This window comes from Syngnathus leptorhynchus, chromosome 2 (genome assembly GCF_054491065.1).
Source record: "Syngnathus leptorhynchus isolate UIUO chromosome 2, UIUO_Slep, whole genome shotgun sequence".
NCBI lineage: Eukaryota > Metazoa > Chordata > Actinopteri > Syngnathiformes > Syngnathidae > Syngnathus > Syngnathus leptorhynchus.
In genome coordinates, this window is record NC_141196.1 from 8,530,553 (window position 1) to 8,549,121 (window position 18,569).

General features: G+C 43.0%; 2 protein-coding genes and 3 non-coding genes across 6 annotated transcripts; 1 reads left to right on the plus strand and 4 right to left on the minus strand.

Annotated features, from left to right (window-relative positions):
• The first annotated feature begins 29 nt into the window (after nt 1-29).
• On the plus strand, nt 30-6,172 carry bbs7 (Bardet-Biedl syndrome 7). Of its 2 annotated transcripts, none has more exons than XM_085937413.1 (20): nt 30-71; nt 287-431; nt 528-593; nt 677-739; nt 807-982; nt 1,422-1,608; nt 1,691-1,763; nt 1,848-1,955; nt 2,032-2,162; nt 2,242-2,326; nt 2,533-2,635; nt 2,707-2,899; nt 3,278-3,352; nt 3,504-3,572; nt 3,697-3,836; nt 3,907-4,071; nt 4,341-4,450; nt 4,534-4,637; nt 4,814-4,937; nt 5,017-6,172. In XM_085937413.1, exons 2-20 carry the CDS (start codon nt 396-398, stop codon nt 5,148-5,150), a joined length of 2,142 nt encoding a protein of 713 aa, XP_085793539.1. In that variant the 5' UTR covers nt 30-71; nt 287-395; the 3' UTR covers nt 5,151-6,172. The 2 variants fall into 2 exon arrangements, with proteins under 2 accessions (XP_085793539.1, XP_085793547.1); XM_085937421.1 differs by having other exon boundaries at nt 45-63.
• Nucleotides 6,159-18,567, minus strand: polr1a (RNA polymerase I subunit A). Its single transcript, XM_085937399.1, has 37 exons — nt 18,178-18,567; nt 17,783-17,891; nt 17,536-17,631; nt 17,111-17,260; nt 16,893-16,994; nt 16,642-16,727; nt 16,279-16,367; nt 16,010-16,090; nt 15,779-15,890; nt 15,562-15,703; nt 15,316-15,483; nt 14,921-15,043; nt 14,589-14,816; nt 14,376-14,483; nt 14,147-14,293; nt 13,739-13,930; nt 13,235-13,384; nt 12,944-13,127; nt 12,776-12,858; nt 12,205-12,363; nt 11,498-11,596; nt 11,227-11,379; nt 11,063-11,145; nt 10,810-10,975; nt 10,165-10,288; nt 9,978-10,078; nt 9,271-9,470; nt 8,971-9,138; nt 8,742-8,877; nt 8,446-8,606; nt 8,243-8,375; nt 8,033-8,140; nt 7,595-7,882; nt 7,206-7,406; nt 6,941-7,058; nt 6,688-6,852; nt 6,159-6,386 (listed from the first exon to the last, which is right to left on the minus strand). Exons 1-37 carry the CDS (start codon nt 18,252-18,254, stop codon nt 6,286-6,288), a joined length of 5,091 nt encoding a protein of 1,696 aa, XP_085793525.1. The 5' UTR covers nt 18,255-18,567; the 3' UTR covers nt 6,159-6,285.
• LOC147060576 (small nucleolar RNA SNORA5) lies at nt 10,584-10,719 on the minus strand. The gene has a single exon (XR_015065585.1). It is a non-coding gene; the product is annotated as a small nucleolar RNA SNORA5 (small nucleolar RNA).
• LOC147060577 (small nucleolar RNA SNORA5) lies at nt 11,964-12,102 on the minus strand. Its single transcript, XR_015065584.1, has one exon. It is a non-coding gene; the product is annotated as a small nucleolar RNA SNORA5 (small nucleolar RNA).
• On the minus strand, nt 12,565-12,701 carry LOC147060578 (small nucleolar RNA SNORA5). Its single transcript, XR_015065586.1, has one exon. It is a non-coding gene; the product is annotated as a small nucleolar RNA SNORA5 (small nucleolar RNA).
• Nucleotides 18,568-18,569: the final 2 nt, after the last annotated feature.

Sequence of the window (18,569 nt, forward strand, 5' to 3'; positions counted from 1 at the left end):
ATGCTCAAAGAGCGGCCAATGATTGTACAGGTTATTGCGGGTGCAACGTTGCCATGGAAGCAGGTTTAATCGTAATGCCTCTAGCTCGTCTTGAATATGTCTCCGTTTCGACTTGAATGTCGTTCGTGTTTCCATTCACAACTTAGCATCGTCCTCATTTTACTTTAAATACTACTCGTCTTCTCGTGTGAACACATCGCGGATGCTAAACTAGCTTGCTAGCCAACGTTAGCATGTCGAGTTTATCCTCCTGAGTGGATAATCCTCATCTCTTCTGACCTCACAGGTTAGCTGCCACAAGTGACTGGCGAATGGAACGACGGGTTGTATAAGCATCTAGTTTGACGGCTTGCGTCGTTATTATCCTCCGGAGTCGAGACCTTTTCCAAATAAAGATGGAAATTAATTTAAATCGAGTTGACTATATCCAGGTAAATCGTCTTTCTATCTGCTTTATGAGTATTATGTTGATATTTAAGAACGTTATACTATTCTATGTCACACTGGTTGGTTCCTACAATTTGCAGGTTGGCGTAACATCCCAAAAAACCATGAGGCTGCTGCCAGCACTTGGAAAAAAAGCCACTCAGAAGGTTTCCTCAATTGATACCTATCCATACCGAGCAATTTGTGTGAATCTCAATACTGATGAGTTTTTTTAATGTCATTGTTGCAGGTGGCTGTTGCTGACCATGACGGCGTCCTGACATGTTTTGGGATGAAGAAGTGCGACGCAATCGTGAGTCAACTTCGTTGGTGTATTTTGTCCATATTTTGAAGCTAATTTAAGCGCCCATGTTTCACAGCCTGTCTTCAAAACACTCCCGGGCCAGAAAATATGCCGAATGGACCTTGGCGGAGCGGTGGGAACCCCACAGGAGAAGATCTTTGTTTGCTCAGGCTCTCAAGTGCGAGGATTCACCAAGAAGGGGAAACAGTTCCTCACTTTTGACGCCAATCTTACCGAGAGCATCAATGCCATGTAGGCAGCAACTCCATCAAGTTTTTAGAATACGCCTGACTCATAGGAACATTTGATCGGTCCCACCATGCATTAACTGTCCAGCCATCTTTTTCCCCCTTAATTTCACTTATCAAATAAAAAATAATCTCTGCATCTTCCATACAAATCACTTGTAGCCTTCCACGGGAAATCTTGTGTATTCTGTTTTTCCCATCGCAAACTACAATCTACATTGTACACATATAGAAGAACCTTGAGGCCTTATGCAGTCCCCCCCCCCCCCCCCCCCACCCACCCCTAAATCCATCTGTAAGATAAACTGCATTTGTGATTGTAGTTCCTAGCTGAAATTAATGTAACGGTTACACGCTCACTTACAAACCTTATTCAGAAAGTTTTATAGAAAATTGACACTGAAAATACCTGGTCCACCCACCTTGTCCTTTGTCCAACGCAGGCAGGTGTCTGGCGCTGACCTTTTTGTGTGCGCCAGCTACATCTACAACCATTACTGTGACTGCAAGGACCAGGACTACTTCCTGTCAGGAGACAAGATCAACGACATCATCTGTTTGTCATCAGAGAACCTGCCTCGTACCATCCCTGTGCTGGCGTGTCAAGATCGTGTTCTCAGGGTGCTGCAGGTAGACAAGGTTATTTCGACTCCTAATTGTCCAACAGGAATTAGATCAATAAAACTTTGCCTTGTTTCTTTAAATGCATCAGGGATCCGAGCTGGCCTACGAGGTGGAAGTGCCCGGACAGCCATCCGTGCTAGAATCCTACAACAAAGATGGAGGCAACTTAATCCCCTTTTTTTTTTTTTATTACAAGATCCTTATGCTATGTCATATGAATCTCATGAATTTCATTCGGCTCTCAGGAGGTGCCATTCTCTATGGGACAACGGATGGCAAAATTGGCTCAGTTCACATCGGCGAGGATTCAGCGACAACCAAATGGGAGATTGACAACGACAAAAAGAAAGGAGGTACCGTACTGTGCCGTTGATGTAACAGGTGGCATGTGCGGTTGTACCCAATAAAATGCCCAACCGCGCCATCCAGGAATTCTCTGCCTCGACACCTACGACATCACTGGTGACGGCGTGAGGGACCTCCTGGTGGGACGCGATGACGGAACGGTTGCCGTCTACGCCTTTGACAGCACCAACGAGCCCACGCAACGCTTTGAACATGTGAGCGGTCTTTAAATGTAGACTTGATCAATCCGTCTCATGAAACCGGCTTGTAATTTTCCTCCTTTGCCTGGCACAGGCTTTGTCAGAAAGCGTGACCTCCATTCAGGGAGGCTGTGTGGGAAAGGAGTCCTATGATGAGATCCTAACTGCCACCTATACAGGTGACATTGCTTACGCACTCCATTTAACATTGAGTTTGCACGATCCTTGCCTTCCACAAACTCTTAAAATACTCCAAACGTAACTGAGGAGGGCATTCTTTTCATCAAAGCATTATTTTGAATCATGCTTTTAACGTTTTCCGTTCTAGCCTATCAATCATCAAGTGAATCTCAATGGCTTTTGCGGCTGTCTTGCTTTTTGCCAGGTTGGGTGACAGGTTTAACCACGGAGCCTCAAAAGGCTGAATTGGGTGCAGGAGACGAGGTCAGGATAAGTAAAGAGGTTCAGGCCAAAGTGGAAGCCCTCAGGTAACCGCCGCCGCTGACGACTTTGGTGTCCAGAGCAACACGTGGAAACGCGAGCCATTCTTTCACCGTAGGGCGGAGCTGGAGCAGCTCCAGGTCAAAGTTCAAGTGGGTCGCGAGCAGTATCAACAGACGTCATTGTCCAAGACGGCTGTCTCTGTGGTGCCCACCTTCAGCATCAACGACAAGTTTACGCTGTGCCAGGACGATGCCAGCTACAGCCTCACGCTGGAGGTCCAGACAGCCATTGACAATCTGCTGCTCCAGGTACTTGCTGACTTGGCAAAGCTTTAAGAGGACATGTTGGGCTTTTGTTTTCTGAAAACTATTACAATGGTACTTTAACTTAATTGCATTTTTTATATATATATATATATATATGTGTATATATATATATATATATATATATATATAGTGTATAGTACAATATAATATGGGAAGAATGTCATACGGATTGTATATTTTAAAATGCTATTTTTCCCTTCAAATTGCACAAAACTAATGTTCATTTTCTATTATCTCTTCTCCATTTGTGCATAAATTTACATTTTATTTAGCTGGACAATTGATGGATACAAATAAATCATCCAGCATAAAATAGCATTCAAAATATCTGGTTGTCCGACTTGTCTCCGTCTCTTGTAGAGCGACGTCCCCATCGACTTGCTGGACGTGGACAACAACTCAGCGGTGGTCAGCTTCAGCGAGTGCGACTCTGAGGTGAACCGCGAACCTTACGCATGACAAAATGGTTTTCTTGTTGACTGACTAGTGACTCCCATTTTGAAATCCTCTCTCTCTCTCTCTCTCTCTCTCTCTCTCTCTCTCTCTCTCTCTCTCTCTCTCTCTCTCTCTCTCTCTCTCTTTCCAGCATCCAAATGGCAACTTCCTGCTGGCCACTTACCGATGTCAAGCCAACACCACCAGATTGGAGCTCAAGGTAAGTATCGGGTATTATTGTGGTTCATTGTTCACAGAAACATATAGCCAGAGGCGGTCATGGCTATTTTTGCGCTCTGGGCAAACCATTCATCCCATGTCACATTTATTTGTGTTTGTTTTAGGTGAGGTCTATCGAAGGGCAATACGGCACCTTGCAGGCTTACGTCACCCACAGACTGCAGCCCAAGACGTGTCAGGTTCGCCAATATCGCATCAAACCTCTTTCGCTTCACCAACGCACACACAGCATCGACCAGGACAGGTGACTTTCCACCCTACACCTTTTTATTATGAATTCCATATTCCTTATTTGTTCTGCGTTGGGGGTTCAGGCCAATGAACAGGCTGAGTTTGGTGGGGCAGTTCAGTTTTGCAGAAATCCACTCCTGGGTGGTCTTCTGTCTACCGGAGGTACCAGAGAAGACACCGGCGGGAGAGAGCGTCACCTTCTACTTCCTTAACACCTTCCTTGGCACGCAGTTGCACGCCACCTACAGGTCAGCAACAATTAGCTTCTATTTTTCTCATTTGTCTTTCAATTTGAGGACACTTCAAAATCTCTTATTGCACTAACACTGGACAATACGGCACTTGTTCCCAGCATTAGCGGCCAATGGTTAGCAGCTAGTCATTAAGCGAGTGCCACGTCTGAATATTTCTCGAGAAGAAAATACAGTTAGCTGCAACGCACAGTTGAAAAAAAAAAACTTGTTTATCTTGAGACTCAAACCAAACATGTTCCCTCCTCCCCCCCCCCCCCCCCCAGCAAAGGAGAAGGTCACTTCAAGTCAGATAACATCTCCACCATCTCCATCCTGAGCGATGTCCTCTCCAAAGAAGCCACCAAACGCAAAATCAACTTGAACATTTCCTACGGTGGGCTGCTGCGAGAGAATTCTTCTTCTGCAGTCGGGTCCTGGTATGGTTAAAAGATTGGAACCGCTGGTTTACCTCCGCAGATATCAACGACGATTCTGTGAGCCACACGCTCAAGATGATTCACCCTAAACTGGAGTACCAGCTGGTGTTGGCAAGAAAAGTTCAGCTCATCGATGCACTGAAAGTATGTCCAAGCAAAATCCATGGTTGGAACACAAACCTGTTTTTCGCAAGTGTATTTCTTCTAGGAAAAAATTATGTCCTGAACGTTGACTCTCCTAAGTTTGCCCACTTGAGTCCCAATATTGGAGATAAATGATGCTAAATTGTATTTCCCCCTCCCCTGGTTTGATGGTTCAGGAGCTGCAGCTTCACGAGGGCAACGCCGACTTCCTGATCTCAGAATATCGCAGCATCCTGGACCAGTCGGACAATCTGCTGGAGGAGTACAAGAGGCAGCCGGCGCACCTAGAAAGGCTTTACGGTGATACTTTTGCATTCTTAGTCAACATTATTGTTACTCTTTATTCTTGTGCACTGATGTTTTTTCTTTCTCCCTGTAGGCATGATCACGGACCTCTTCATTGATAAGTTCAAGTTCAAAGGACAGAATGTGAAAGCAAAAGTGTCGTCGCTCTTGGAGATCCTGGATAGTTACCATTTAAATTCATTGTTAGACTTTTTTAACGAGGCTTAGTCGTGCAGTCAACGTGGGAATTTTTAGGGGCATTTTTGTCTATATATAGAAACAGTTCTAATTTATATTTTTATATCCTTGCCAACTTTCCCAATTTAGGAAAGCAAGGGAATCAAACTTTCCCTTGCCCCCACTAGCGGGTGTCGAAAATACATCAATTGAAATAAGACTTGCACCTAACCCTAACCATCAGGGCATGCAAAAAGAAAATTCAAAAACAAAGAAGAGGATGAAGAAACTAACCTGGAGATAGATGAGTGCTTAATATCACATGAAAGTTCTGCTCTCCCATGTTTTCTGCACATTAAAATTAAATGGCAAATAAGTAGAGAGACAAACAGTTGTTTTGTCCCTTCTGTTTATTTCCACAAACAGATGCCATGTTCAGTTATTAGCCATGCTGCAAGATGACATTCCATTTATTCTAAATTTGAAGCACACATTTTGAGGTGCATAAAGACACCTGCCCAGCCCACACAATCAGTAAGACTTCATCTACAACATGGCTAAGACCAAAGATTGTAAACCTCCTCAAGGCTGGAAAGAGCTATGGGGCAGTTGCCAAGCAGCTGTTGGAGCATTTATTAGATAATGGAAGAAGCTAAACATGACGCAAATCTCTCTCGGGCCACATGCAAGAGCTCACCTCGTGGAGTATCAAGGTGTAAGGTGAAGAAGCAGCCCGGGACTATACGGGAGGAGCTAGTCAATGACTGGCAGAGCGTTGGCAGCACTGTTCACTCAATGACATGAATAATTAACTCGGTTTGAGGCTTATTTTTTTACAATTTGGTGCTTTTGATCGGACATCGGGACTGGATTACGGCAAATATAAAAAAGCCTATAAAAGTGGCATACAAAACATACAGTATCTTTCAGAACACAATCTTGAGTAGAAACTATGCTGTACAAACTCATCTAGTAATTTGGGCTAATGATAAAACATTTTTATAAGTATATTTATCCAGATCCATTTACTTTCATCCAAAGACAGTGATGATACCCATGTCTCGTCCACTCCATGATGTCAAAACAGTTTATTATTTTTTCATGATAGCTATGCGTGATTATTGTCACTGTCCAATGAAAGTCATGACTCCAAAATGTCTAAGATAAGTGTCCAAATCAGTCCCCTCTACTGCAGCGGTTGTTTGAGCTCAAACAGTCCTGTTCCTGCTTTGACGACCTTCCCCACCACCAGGCAGGCTGATGGCGATACTAGTTGATCACTTGTGCCTGGGGGTGGGAAAAAAACAAAACACATTTAGCATGTTGCTGTTCTTTCTTGGTAATGTGCATCGTTACGCAAATTGTGAACATGTACGGCTGGCGGAGAATTTTGCCAGGACATCTTGAGCAATAATCGGACATTTTAGTAACTGCAGACGTGTCACACGGTGTTTAATTCCGGCACTGGAACACCTCCCGACCACAGCTGAATTGTGTCAAGAGTATATTTGGAATTATACAATGTAAATTTTTGCAAAAGTCAAGGCACCCTAACTATGTAATGAGCATGCACCGCATGTCCTCTCACCCAGCATGGTAGCCTGTTTGAGGAATTTGTAGCTGGTCTCAAAAGTCATCTGCTGCAGTGGGGAGGGGTTGGACGTGAAGGCATGTCGGCTCAGTGGTTTATAGACCCCCTCAAAACACATGTAGTCTGCCACGAGTGACAAATGTCTGGAGTCCACCTCGATACCTGGAGGAAGATGGAAATAATAGTGGGCTGAGTGGTTGAGAACTTCAAGGGGGGGGGGGGGGGTCTTCCAGTGAGTTCATATGCATACCATAAACTGCAAAGACATCTTTGATTTCTTTCTCGATGACTTTGAAAGCTACTTCGATCCCGTAGGTTTGTGCCATGGCGTGGACCTCGTTGGAATAGAGCCTGTTGACATCCAGGATCTGGAAGACGATACAGTCACAAAGCTTGGCAATTAGATCTTAGCAATTTGAATTCCTCTTCACAAGGACGACTGCAGAAAAGAATTGTCTGGTTTTCTCAAAGCTTGAAAAAAAAAGAAAAAAAAAAAAAGCACACTGTCAACATACATCGCTGTGCTCAAAGATTTTGTGCATGTTGATGCCCTCAGTGTTAAGAACCGTCAGTTTTTCTCCAGTCTTGGTTGTGGTCTCATTCAGCAAGCATCGGGTCAGGCCCTTGGTTTCCACGATGATGGCGGTTTGGGCTAGTTTTGACACAACGGAGGTCATGTCAAGGTACACTTTGCTCATTGGGAAAGCCAATTCCAACTGTCAACAAAAAGGTGATATGGAACATTGTAAGCTCTAATGACATGAATTGATGGGTTCAATTAATATTACTGCAACTTTGATGTACTCATATTTGAAAATAGGCCTCCAATTATGAATGGAAGAGCCTCCGAAATCAGTTTAGAAAGACAATGTAATAGACTATCTTCACTTGATTAAAAACTTACTTCACACCACAGTTCGTGCTCGAGGTCATAGCAGTAGCCCTCTATTGCTCGGTTGGAATTCAGGACAAAGTTCACCCTCATCTGATGGGCAGACTCTTCTACTCCTCTACTTGTTGCTTTTCCTTCCCCACTTTTCGCTCGGGTCTTTTTCGCGTGTGTCGACTCCATTTTGGATTGTTTGGCGCCGCTCTCCGCTTCCTCTTGCGCTTCCTTTGGCGTTTCCTCTTCCTCCTCTTCCTCCTCCACATCATCCTTATCCTCATTTTCCTCCGCGCTGTCATAATCGACCTAAAGAGGAAGAGAGTAGAGCTGATTGCAGGTTCAGTGCAGGTTTTTAAAAAGAATAGACATCATAGAGGGCTTTCAAAAATTTAAATTTCACCTCAGAAATCTTTTCAAATACTCTAATAGACAGTACGTGTGCATTCATCCTCTTACTTCCTCTTCTTGCTTGTCTCTCCTCTTGGCATCGGATGCGTCGGCATCACCTTCATTCGCTTGGTCATCGACTATTTCTCTCTCCGCCACGTCCTCCCCATCATCCCCCTGACAACAGAAATATGGTAAGATGGAGAACAGATAACCGCAAGAAGAAAAAAAAAAAAAAAAAGGAGGAAAAATATGAGCAATATTTCTGTCAATCTGTACCTCTGGTGGCTCAGCCAATTCATCACCACCACCAATGTCTTTGTCTCTGAGGGTGGCCTTCGTGGTCCCCACAGCGATGGAGGCCAGCTTGGCAGCACGTTTGTCGATGGCTTGAAGCAACAGGTGAAAAAAACTGAGGAAATTGTCAGTAACAACAGAGTTAGTTGGTTTGAATCAGCAATGGGAGGACGTTAATGCTTCACCTAGTTTCCATGTAGTGGAGGATCTTGTGGGGTGAGAGCTGTTTGTCTTCAGCGTAATGCTCAGGATGAAGAAAGTGGAAAGCGATTTTATAAGTCTGCATCCTCGACCGAGGGAGGCTCTCCATACGGACTGTCTCGACCACATCGATTTTCTGCAGTACCTGCTCTCACGCGCAGCCGACAAAAGAAATGAGAACAAAGTTAGGACAGGAGAAGCCAGGAACATGATCGATGAGTGAAAAGTAAAAAGAAGCATTTCAGCTCTCCAACCATCAAACAAGATCATCCATTCCTACCTCGGCCAAGCAGACCCTTGTAAGTTCTTTGCGGAGTTTCTGAGCTCTCTTTAAGGCCTTCTTGCTGTTCAACACTGGAACACTCATCATAGGAGTCTTGATGTTGGAGCTGGCCATCATCAGGATCTCTCTCAGTCTGTCACACACAGCACACAAAAACAACCATTACCAAACATTTCCTCAAGTGCAGACATGGACTGCAATTCCAAGTCGTAACATTTGATATTACCGAGGTATTCCCAGTGTGACGTTCATCTCTCCTCTGCCAGCAAAGTGGAAGGTGTTGAGGGTCATTTGGGTGGAGGGTTCGCCAATGGACTGAGCTGCCAGCAGACCCACCGCTTCCCCTGGATCACAAAGTGACCGTTGCCACTTGTAATGCAACAGTGGTCGAAGTCTGGAAACAAATAAAATAAGGGCACTGAGACCAAGACGAGAGACATTTGCAAAAGCCTAAAAATGGAATATGAATTAACTTCACAATTAATTGTATCATATAAATATCAAAAGACTGCTCACTATTGATTACCTGTCGGCATCCAAGCCCTGTGGATTCGTCGTGTCTCGATTTTCCAAGTATTGCTCGGTGATGTCGTGAAAGCTTTCAGAAACAGATCCAAAGCTTATATCAGGCCTAAACATGGCCAGACTGGGGTCAGGGCAGCGGGAGGACTTTCTTTTGTATTTTGATTGCCCATCTTCACCTAGAGCACGCCACTGTTCTATCAGCTGGAGAAAGAAAATGGTGCCAATGAAAAGGTGTTAATACAATTACAGTGATCCCTCGTTTATTGCTGATAATTGGTTCCAAGATCCCCCGGCGCGATGGGTGGAAATCTGCGATGTGTAGTCAATATTTTTATGATATCCGCACAAGACTTTCATAATTTTAGTTTTTCAATTTTATTGTATTTTTTTTTAAAGACATTCTTGTATTTTGAAACATTTTAAAGTTAAACGGACTTTTAGAAACATTCTTTCGGGATTCAATAAACCTCACAAAGTCACAAAAAAACGACAGTAAACGAGTCACGGCTTCGTTCTGCTCTCGCCGTGCTGGCCGACGTTGGTCCGTGGGGTGAACATAGCCGCAAGCCCGAGGCCAATAGATGAAGCGCAAAGTGGCGAGGGATCACTGTACATTTACGGCCTTAACATGGACAGGACACACAAACACACACAAACACACACACACACACACACACACACACACACACGAGGGAGTGCCAGAAATACTTTTAGAACAGCCGCATCCCTCCCGCACACATTTAGTTTGGCATCTTGTTCGGTCTCCTTCAGTTTAGCCATCTTCTTTTGGGAAAACATTAGAAATGCTCCTATAACAAATGACAAGAAAATTAGATGACTGTGGTGATGACTAAGCACAACAAGTAAGATTTGAAATGTGGCATAAATGATGTACCTTTGCGAGGACAAGCCAACCCTCTTTTTGATTTCCAGCGTTGTATGGCTGAAAAATGTTGATTGGCACCTTGAGGGTCCACTCGTGCTAACACCTTGTCCAAGCCCTGAGACTTTCTTATTACCTACAGTGACAACAAAATGGTTATTGTGTTTAAATTATACAAGAGTTTCAAAGTCATGGCTTAATCTGAATGACGTTATTCAGCATAGTAAAAAGATTATCAGAAAAGTCAACCCCCAAATTTTCCCCACAATAATACGTTGTATGTATCTAGCTCGCTTTATACTTAGCAAATGGGAAGCTAATTTACATCATGTACAAACACATCAAGCATTCACATTTGGGACTTATGCAAAAGCTTTCAAACATTAGAAACCCCTCAAAAACTGGCATGAGCATTTATTTTTAGCTACAAAGACTGTGTGTAGTATAATTTATCCCCAACGGCCATATCAGAATACCGTGGGGCCAATCTACTACACTTTCACTGTGGCAGCCATTTTGGCCAGTGACACACACTGAGGAGGATGCACTGAATTTGACAAGGCTGCCATTTTTTTTTTTTTTTAATGCTCACCCAGTTCTCGCAGAAACTTATTCTTAGACTATGGGACACTTGCAACAACATTTCACAAGGTTTACCTCAAAGTTGTCCTCAATGAAGGGAAACTGCCTCGACTGCAGGAACTTTGTTTTAGGGATATCAAGCCCATCTTCACCGTACAAGAACTGGACTACAGATCCATCACTGTCCCTCACTGTCAGATCATACTGTACCACCAAACCCTCCAGATGCTTTATAATACACCTACGGAAGAAAAAAAGGAAGATGAGATCAAATAAGAAGTGGGTGGAATATTTTTCCGCCATTTCTGCCACTCAATGATTGGTTTACCTCTGCAAGTATCCTGATCTAGATGTTTTTACAGCAGTATCCACCAGTCCTTCTCTGCCTGCCATGCAATGGAAGAAAAATTCCTGATGGTAGAAAAGTTAACAATATAATTAAGCTTTGACCAATCTTTTGTAAAAAAAAAAAATAGGAGCTTGAAGACAAACCTGTGGTTTAATGCCTGTGAGGAACCTCCCAGAAACAAAACCTCCAGCACCGGGTGCTGGGTCATATGGTTGGAAACAAGGTAGCGATTTCCCAGAGGGCATCAGTGGAGGCCTACGACCCTCTAATTCAATCTGACCTAGTAGACACGAGATCTGAAACATGCACACAAAGAATGAAGCTTGCAGAGTCAACCAAAGTGAGATGAATATTAAGACAGTGGAAGTCTATCAATGAGAATTTCACCGAAAGGCGCAGAGTGGGGAAATTTACCTGCATGGTGTTGACGGTGGAACCCTTGGCACCTGACTGGACCATCAGTTGGAGGTTGTTGTCTGGGAAAGAGGTGTGAAGGCCAATTGGCATACACACCTACAAAAGAGACAAGATAGACTCAATGGAATTATGGAACCCTGACCCTGAAGATGGCATTTGCAACGTCACAAGTCATTTTAGTGGAAAATATCCTTTCTTATTTGCTGTACCATGGGTTCATGATTGTGTACATGCTAAATGCATGTTGCTCTTCTGTGTAAAACCTTTGCTGTTATCTTGTGGCATGAATACAAAATCAGAAGAAACATTCAGGTCAATTATCTGCAGTTTTTTGTTCTTTACAGCAGTTTGACAACAAAGTTTGGGTTCATCACTGTTCTCCAAAGCCGCTGATCACTATAGTACTATACACACTATCGGCTCTGCTCATTACCAGCAGGTTTCCAACTGCAGCATTTACTCTGCGTGTGTGTAGCACGTATTTATCCCCACAGGCCATGGTTGGAGCACAATAGGGCCAACGAGCTACACTTTCAATGTAGCAGCCATTTTGGCCAGTAGCACTCACAGAGGAGGGTGCTACTGAATTTGACACAGCTGCAATAGTTGTTGCATACCCGTAAGCGTGGCCACGCTAACAAAGTCAGTGTGACAACACGAACTGTATTACACAGTGATTGCAAACGCAAAACTTGAAACACCACCTTGTTAATGTCATTGTTAACTTGGTTGGCCACTTCTTTGAATTTGTGGTCGGCCAAGCTAAACTCTCGCTGGTCCGGATTGAGATGAGCATCCTGCCAACGGCTCTTAGCCTCTGCTTCATCCACGTCGGGGGGAAGGTTGAATGCTGCCTGGAGGGCCTGGGGAATGGAGAAAAGAAAATATGTTACCACTGTCAAAGTTGAATGCTGCCTGGAAAGCCAGAGGAATGGAGGAAAAAAAAAAAAAAAGAAAATGTTACCAAAGTCAAAATTAAAGCCCCTCTATTTGAAAGTTGTTGTTACCACCCTTGAAAACATATCAGCTTCGGCTACGATAAGGTTCCAGTTGGCAAATTTATTTCTTGTGTGTAGTACGTAATTATGCCCAGAGGCCAGGGTGAAGCACAATGGGGCCCACAAACTACACCTTCACTGTTGCAGCCATTTTGGCCAGTAGCATCCACCGAGGAGGATACACTGAATTTGACAAGGCTGCGTTATTTTACAACGCGCAGTCTCGGTTTGCACTTTGAGGACAGTTGAAAGAGAGAGAGTAGCTGCTTGAACTCACTCTTGTGCCAATTTTCAGTGATGCTTTGATAAGCCTTTTCCTCTTTCTATTGGCACCTGGTTTCACCAGAATGTCCTCAACACCTAATAGAAAAACACATTGGGGGTAAATAAGTATGTTCAAATATAGTGGTATGCCTGTGGGAAGAGGAAACGCAATGTCATTTACCGAGAGTGAATCCTCTATATAACTGCAGGTAAGCAGTAAAGAGTCTGGCCAGACAGCTGAGCAGATTGCCGCTGGTCTCCCCTCCGTAAAGTTCGTAGCAACAATGGACCAGACCGTATGCAGAGGAGCCGTAGTGAGCTTTGTCCAGAACCCCCACTAACAACTCACCGTGACGGATCAGCACCTAAGAAATATAGAACAGTAAGTTGTCAAATCTCATTTAACAACTTGATACCATGTTTACATTGCTGAGATCAACAACAAAAAAAATGTGTATGTGTTTGTGTGTACCTGCGAGTCACACATGGTGTCAGGGTCATATCCAGGAGTCGCTCGCGGGGGAATTTGGATCCATGCTTTGCCGGGGATTTTTGATTTTCCAACCAGATTTAAAGGTACGGCCTTTTTTGGAATAACATTGAGGAGGAGTGTGGACACCACCTATGAAGGGGAGAAAGAAGTAATTGGTTAAATCTGCTTTATACAATGTGGCCACTTCATAGCCATTAAACAAACTCTGAACTACAAGTTTAAGAATATGAGGCCATTTCCTAGCAAATTAACTCAGGAAATAAAATGTACTGTTTCCAGCTACAGTCAGCATTTGCCCCAAAAAATACCACAGGTGAATGTGGAAAAAAAAATCCCCAAGGCAGATGGATTATGCCTGCAGCTTTGACACTCGCCGTAAAATCTAAGACAACCCTTTTTTAAAATCATTTAATTTCAGGATGCTTGTAATCTTGATGAAATCCATAATACAAAGTCAATAATCACGGGTATGACACAACATACCTGCTTTCCTGTCCAGAGTTTCTGTGGCTTGAGTATTGCGGGTTGCAGAAGTTTAACTCGGCCTTGTTTGTCCGTCAGTCCTCTGTACACAAGTTCGGTGTACTGATCTCTGGTGAAGAAACTGCCTCGAATTGTCATGCGTGCACCTGAAACCATGTGATCCTGAATCAGACCAGCCAAAGGTGTCCCATCCTGATGAAACAAAGAACAAACTAGTGAGAAGTATCAAAACCTATTTGGCACCCTTCCCTCTTTTTTTTGACACTTTGAAGCGTCAAGCCAATTTTCACTTCACAATCTAAGGAAAAAAGGGGATCTACATTTTTCCACACAAAGCAATTAAATTAGAGCAAAATTCTTTGCTTTGTTCGTTTTTACTGAGATGTGCTGTATGCATGTTGAATCTACCTTTGGCAAAAGATACTGTTGGTCGGTGCTGACTAACGTGTAGGCCTCAGCTCGGCCGAGCTCAGTCTGCGGGAAGTGAGCATTCATCTCATCTCCATCAAAGTCTGCATTGTAAGCTTTGCAGTTGGCGTAGTGGAGCCTCAGAACCTGTCGTACAGAACGGGCCAACCCATCTTATAAGACAATGAATTTGAATCCTAAGGCGACGAGTGATTGAAACTGTACGGACCTTCTCTCCAGGTAAAATGCGTGCACGGTGAGCCTGTATTGACGGTCGGTGCAAGGTTGGCTGTCGGTTCAACAACAGAACATCTCCGTTCTTAATATGCCGGTTCACCTTGACACAAAACAGATGATTCATTTTAGGGTCAAGTCATATTCATGTGGCGGATTGTCCAACAACAACAAGCGCAACCGTTGCAATTCCTTCGGATTGACTCACTATTTTCATTGGCATCTTGTGTGGACCCGGACAGGGCGTCAAAAGCTGCTTGGCAACCGCTTCTCTTTGTGTAAAGCTGCTCTGTGACAAGAGGGTTCTCCTGCCGTCCTCACTAATCACCATCGTCGCACCGGGATGGACGTTTGGGCCGTTCAGGACGGCCTGGCGAAGCTCCTTCACATTCCAAGGCGTGACAGGCTGCGGGTAGGTTAGTTTTGTGGCAAACACCTGCACAAACAGGACAAATGATAATTGTGGAGAAACTAGGACAACTATTCACTTATGACTCATTTCCACCAAAGATGGATTTGCAAATATCGACTCAAGCATACCATGGGAAGTCCTATCTCATTGGTTCCAATGTACATATCTGGACAGATGACAGATCGAGCTGCAAAATCAACTCTTTTGCCCATCATGTGTTTCCGGAACAATCCCTCCTTTTTCTCCAGAATCTACAAAGGAAAACCAGGACTGTCAATCATCTGGAAGGTGAAAAATGAAACGAGGATGCAGTCACCCCAATCTTGTTCGGGTTATAGGAAAAGATTGCAAAATAAACAAAAGGAATACTGTAAAACAGCTAAATCCCAAAAAAAAACGTATTACTTAGACAATTTTAAATGTTACTATTCCTCAAATTGCAGCTTTGGACATTTATTGTAAGTGCCAGATTTGAGACAGTTTGTATTAAGACTTGCTAGTTAGTTGCCTTTGCAGGATGTACCTGTTTGATTCCTGGGTACTTTTCAGAGGTCACTTTGTCCATGTCACTGTCAAAGACAATGTTGATGTGTGTCTGAAGGCGAATCCACATGTTGTAGAGTTTATCTGTTAATGTCTTTCCAGAAATCTCGGCGAGAAAAGACGTGTCTTTCTCTTCAGTATCCTGAGACTGATCAAATAAGTGAAAGAACATTTTTTTTTTCAAAAGAATTGGATTATTTCAACGCAATGACAAAATCTTACTTACCCCAGCCTTCTGAGTACCTTTCTCAACAGCCATGAGAGAAAGCAGTTTTCTTACGATTGCACTGTCCTTCATCACTTCTTGCATGTTGCATGTCTGACCGTTGGTAAACATCTGGTCACCCAGTCGATTAATTGGACGATACCTCGAAGGAGTAGGAAAGACCCGCATCTTTAAGCAAAACCACGCTCAGCTTGTCATCAAAGGGACTGTGTTGTACCTGCATGGCGGGACCACCATCAACTCCAGGAAGAAGAGATTCGGAGAGAAACCTTCTTCGTTTGACGCAGAGTTGTTCCCAACCCCATAAAACAGACACTTCAGGAAGAAACCTGGAAGGAAATGAGAATAGTTTGGTAAAACAATTCAATCTCACATCTACATTGCCTCAGTCTTGTGGAACAGCAAGACATGGGAGGATGTCAACAATGAATTCAAAATTCGCCCTCACCTTCTTTCTTCCACAGCATGTTGACGTGTTCGATAGCTGTGCTGGCAGTCATGTAGGCTTTGTCTCCAGCCGTCTTGTCCACTACAGAAAGGTCCAATCAAAATATTGGTATCTATGTTCATGTCATCAAATATCTGGGACACTAGTCCCAACTGATTTGGGGCGAGAAGCAGCCATTAAAAAGAAACCAAGTATGGCTTAGAAAGTAGGAGATAGTTTGAAAGCGACCTAAGAATTACAAGAAAATGAGGTGGGAAAAAAAAACTCACCTTCACATTTGAGAATGCTTTTCACGCCAGGGGGCAATGTGACAATCAGCTTGCTGTTGTGCTCACTTCGGACGGTGAAGCGCTTGCTCCTGTTTGCACACAGTTGTCTCTTGTTTTAGTCATTAAGTTACATAAACGACAATTATATTGCGAAAGTAATGCAAAATAAATCCCTACATAGTGACCCATGAAAATAATCATTCTTTTTATTTGGTAGGATAAACATCTCCATTCACCGCTTAACAGAAAGGTCAAACATGATTAAGATAAAAATGATCAAATGGAAATGATGGAACAGTGATGCTATTATTATAGTTGTCCAATACTGAAGCTAGTTATGATAAATCTTTGGTACAGTATTACCTGCAGTGGGGACATTTCCGAGATTTCATGTGATTTTTCCAGAAATCATTTATCAAAGTGGTTTTTCTTCCAACAATGTGTTTTATCTAGGGAAGAAAATGTCATACATCAAAAACAGAAACTGCCAAATTGGTTACAGTGTTGTTATTCATGTGAATATACATTAATCACAATATAGTTTAAATGTTCATGCACCCATCCAAAATAATATCGAAATATATTATGTCGATAGAGTGAACGCGTTTACTGACCTGTTTGATGTTTCCTGAGCTTTCAGTTACGACTGAATCTGTGAACTCTTTCAATGCTGCTCCAATATCGTCACCAGTGGCTTTGCTGTTCTTTTCTATAAACTAGCGTAACCAGAATAACAAAAACACGCTGTCGGTTAGATGTTTACCAGAAATGTACAGTATGTGTAGAATGAATGCTATTGATTGTGATTACAAATATTAAGCTTAAAGCTCACCTGGTTGAGAAATTCCTCTATCTGGTAAACTTGCTGCATGGCTCCATGGTCCAGTAACTTGAGTTGGTTCAACAGCAGGTGGATGGCTGACCTTGGACATGTTAACATTTGGCAAGATAAACAGGAACCACGGATCAACTGGTAGAGTTTCTGAAAATGAGCAAAACCACAGATATAGAATAGAAAGAAGCAGGTCTCAAAACATTTCAGAATCCCGAGTAGCCCTTCGGACGGGCACGCTTCAAGTTTTGGTAGGCCGAAATGAAACCAACTGGCCCATTTTTGGTTTTTAATGTTTTAGTTTTAATGTGTTGTGAGAAGGATACATTTTATTGAGACTTGATGGGAAAATTCCCAGCAGTGACAGTGTTAATCCAGTATAAAGTAAAAGTGCATTTGGCAAGTTGTGTGTGCATGATTCTTACATCGAAAAATAAAGGGTTGTAAACAGGAAGTGGTAGCTCGACGTGTCCCAGGTGTCCTGGACAGTTGTTGAATTCCTGGTTGCAAGTTGAGCATACCTGATGGAACAACACAATCTCAGTCACAATATTTCAAAGGCAATTCTCATTGTTGTTGGTCATACCCACAACATTGTCTGACTTAAACAATAACAGGAAGACATTGCTTCTTTGGTGTAAATAGTGAAAGAGAGCCTCAAACACATTTTACCTCCTTGTTGTCTGCTGGTCCCAGGGCCAAGTCATACAGGCCATTTGGGAGCACATTTCCGATTCCATCAAGCAATCTTGGGTTGGTGATCGTTTTTACACTCAACTTCCTAGATGAGACAAAAAATGACCAATTTACTCACAACAACATATGCCAGGCTGCTAGTGTATTTCATGATTTGGCTAGATCAATTGAATTGCGCAGTTTAAACGTGAAGTTCGAAGGATAAGCGAAAGTTCCATCCTACTAAAAAAAATAAAAATCTATAAAGTAGTGGCAATCAAAGTTTAAAATGGATTAGTGACATATTGTAAGGGAGAAACTTCAAAAACGTCTTGTTTACATCAGGTTTTGAACGTCAACTTTAGCACGAAGCCAAAAGCTAACAAACTCACCGTATCTCTTCGGCAGTGTACATGCCAAACGATATGCCCTCCAATCGCCGCCATGGCACGTCTTTTCTAAACAGCATATTGGATGATTATCCAGATTTTGTCAGTTTACTTAGTTGAAATCATTGCTAGGTTTTCTGACCACATGTAACACAGAGCCGTGCACGATTTTCACCCACGTGCTTTGAGGGCCCACAGGACTTAAAAAAAAAGTAGGTAGGGATGGGGGTGTTACATGTATGATTACAATTTAAGACATGTAATTTAAAAAATCATAAAAAAGTATCAAATGAAGAATAACCCATACTATACTTGAAGCCAAATTCCAAACATGGCGTTATATGCGCGGAAAAAAAAAAACTATCATATTTAAAATCCCCTCGATAAAGCCTCCA

Bases quoted from the DNA above. Each gene is read 5' to 3' on its own strand.
- polr1a (XM_085937399.1), bottom strand. From the start codon at position 18,254: ATGCTGTTTAGAAAAGACGTGCCATGGCGGCGATTGGAGGGCATATCG. The intron at 16,368-16,641 runs GTAATACTGTAC...GTGTGCAAACAG, and splicing joins CGGAAATGTCCCCACTGCAG to GAGCAAGCGCTTCACCGTCC. The intron at 7,883-8,032 runs GTAAGAGGATGA...CTTCCTCTTTAG, and splicing joins GAGACAAGCAAGAAGAGGAA to GTCGATTATGACAGCGCGGA.
- bbs7 (XM_085937413.1), top strand. From the start codon at position 396: ATGGAAATTAATTTAAATCGAGTTGACTATATCCAG. The intron at 432-527 runs GTAAATCGTCTT...TACAATTTGCAG, and splicing joins ATCGAGTTGACTATATCCAG to GTTGGCGTAACATCCCAAAA. The intron at 4,072-4,340 runs GTCAGCAACAAT...CCCCCCCCCCAG, and splicing joins CAGTTGCACGCCACCTACAG to CAAAGGAGAAGGTCACTTCA.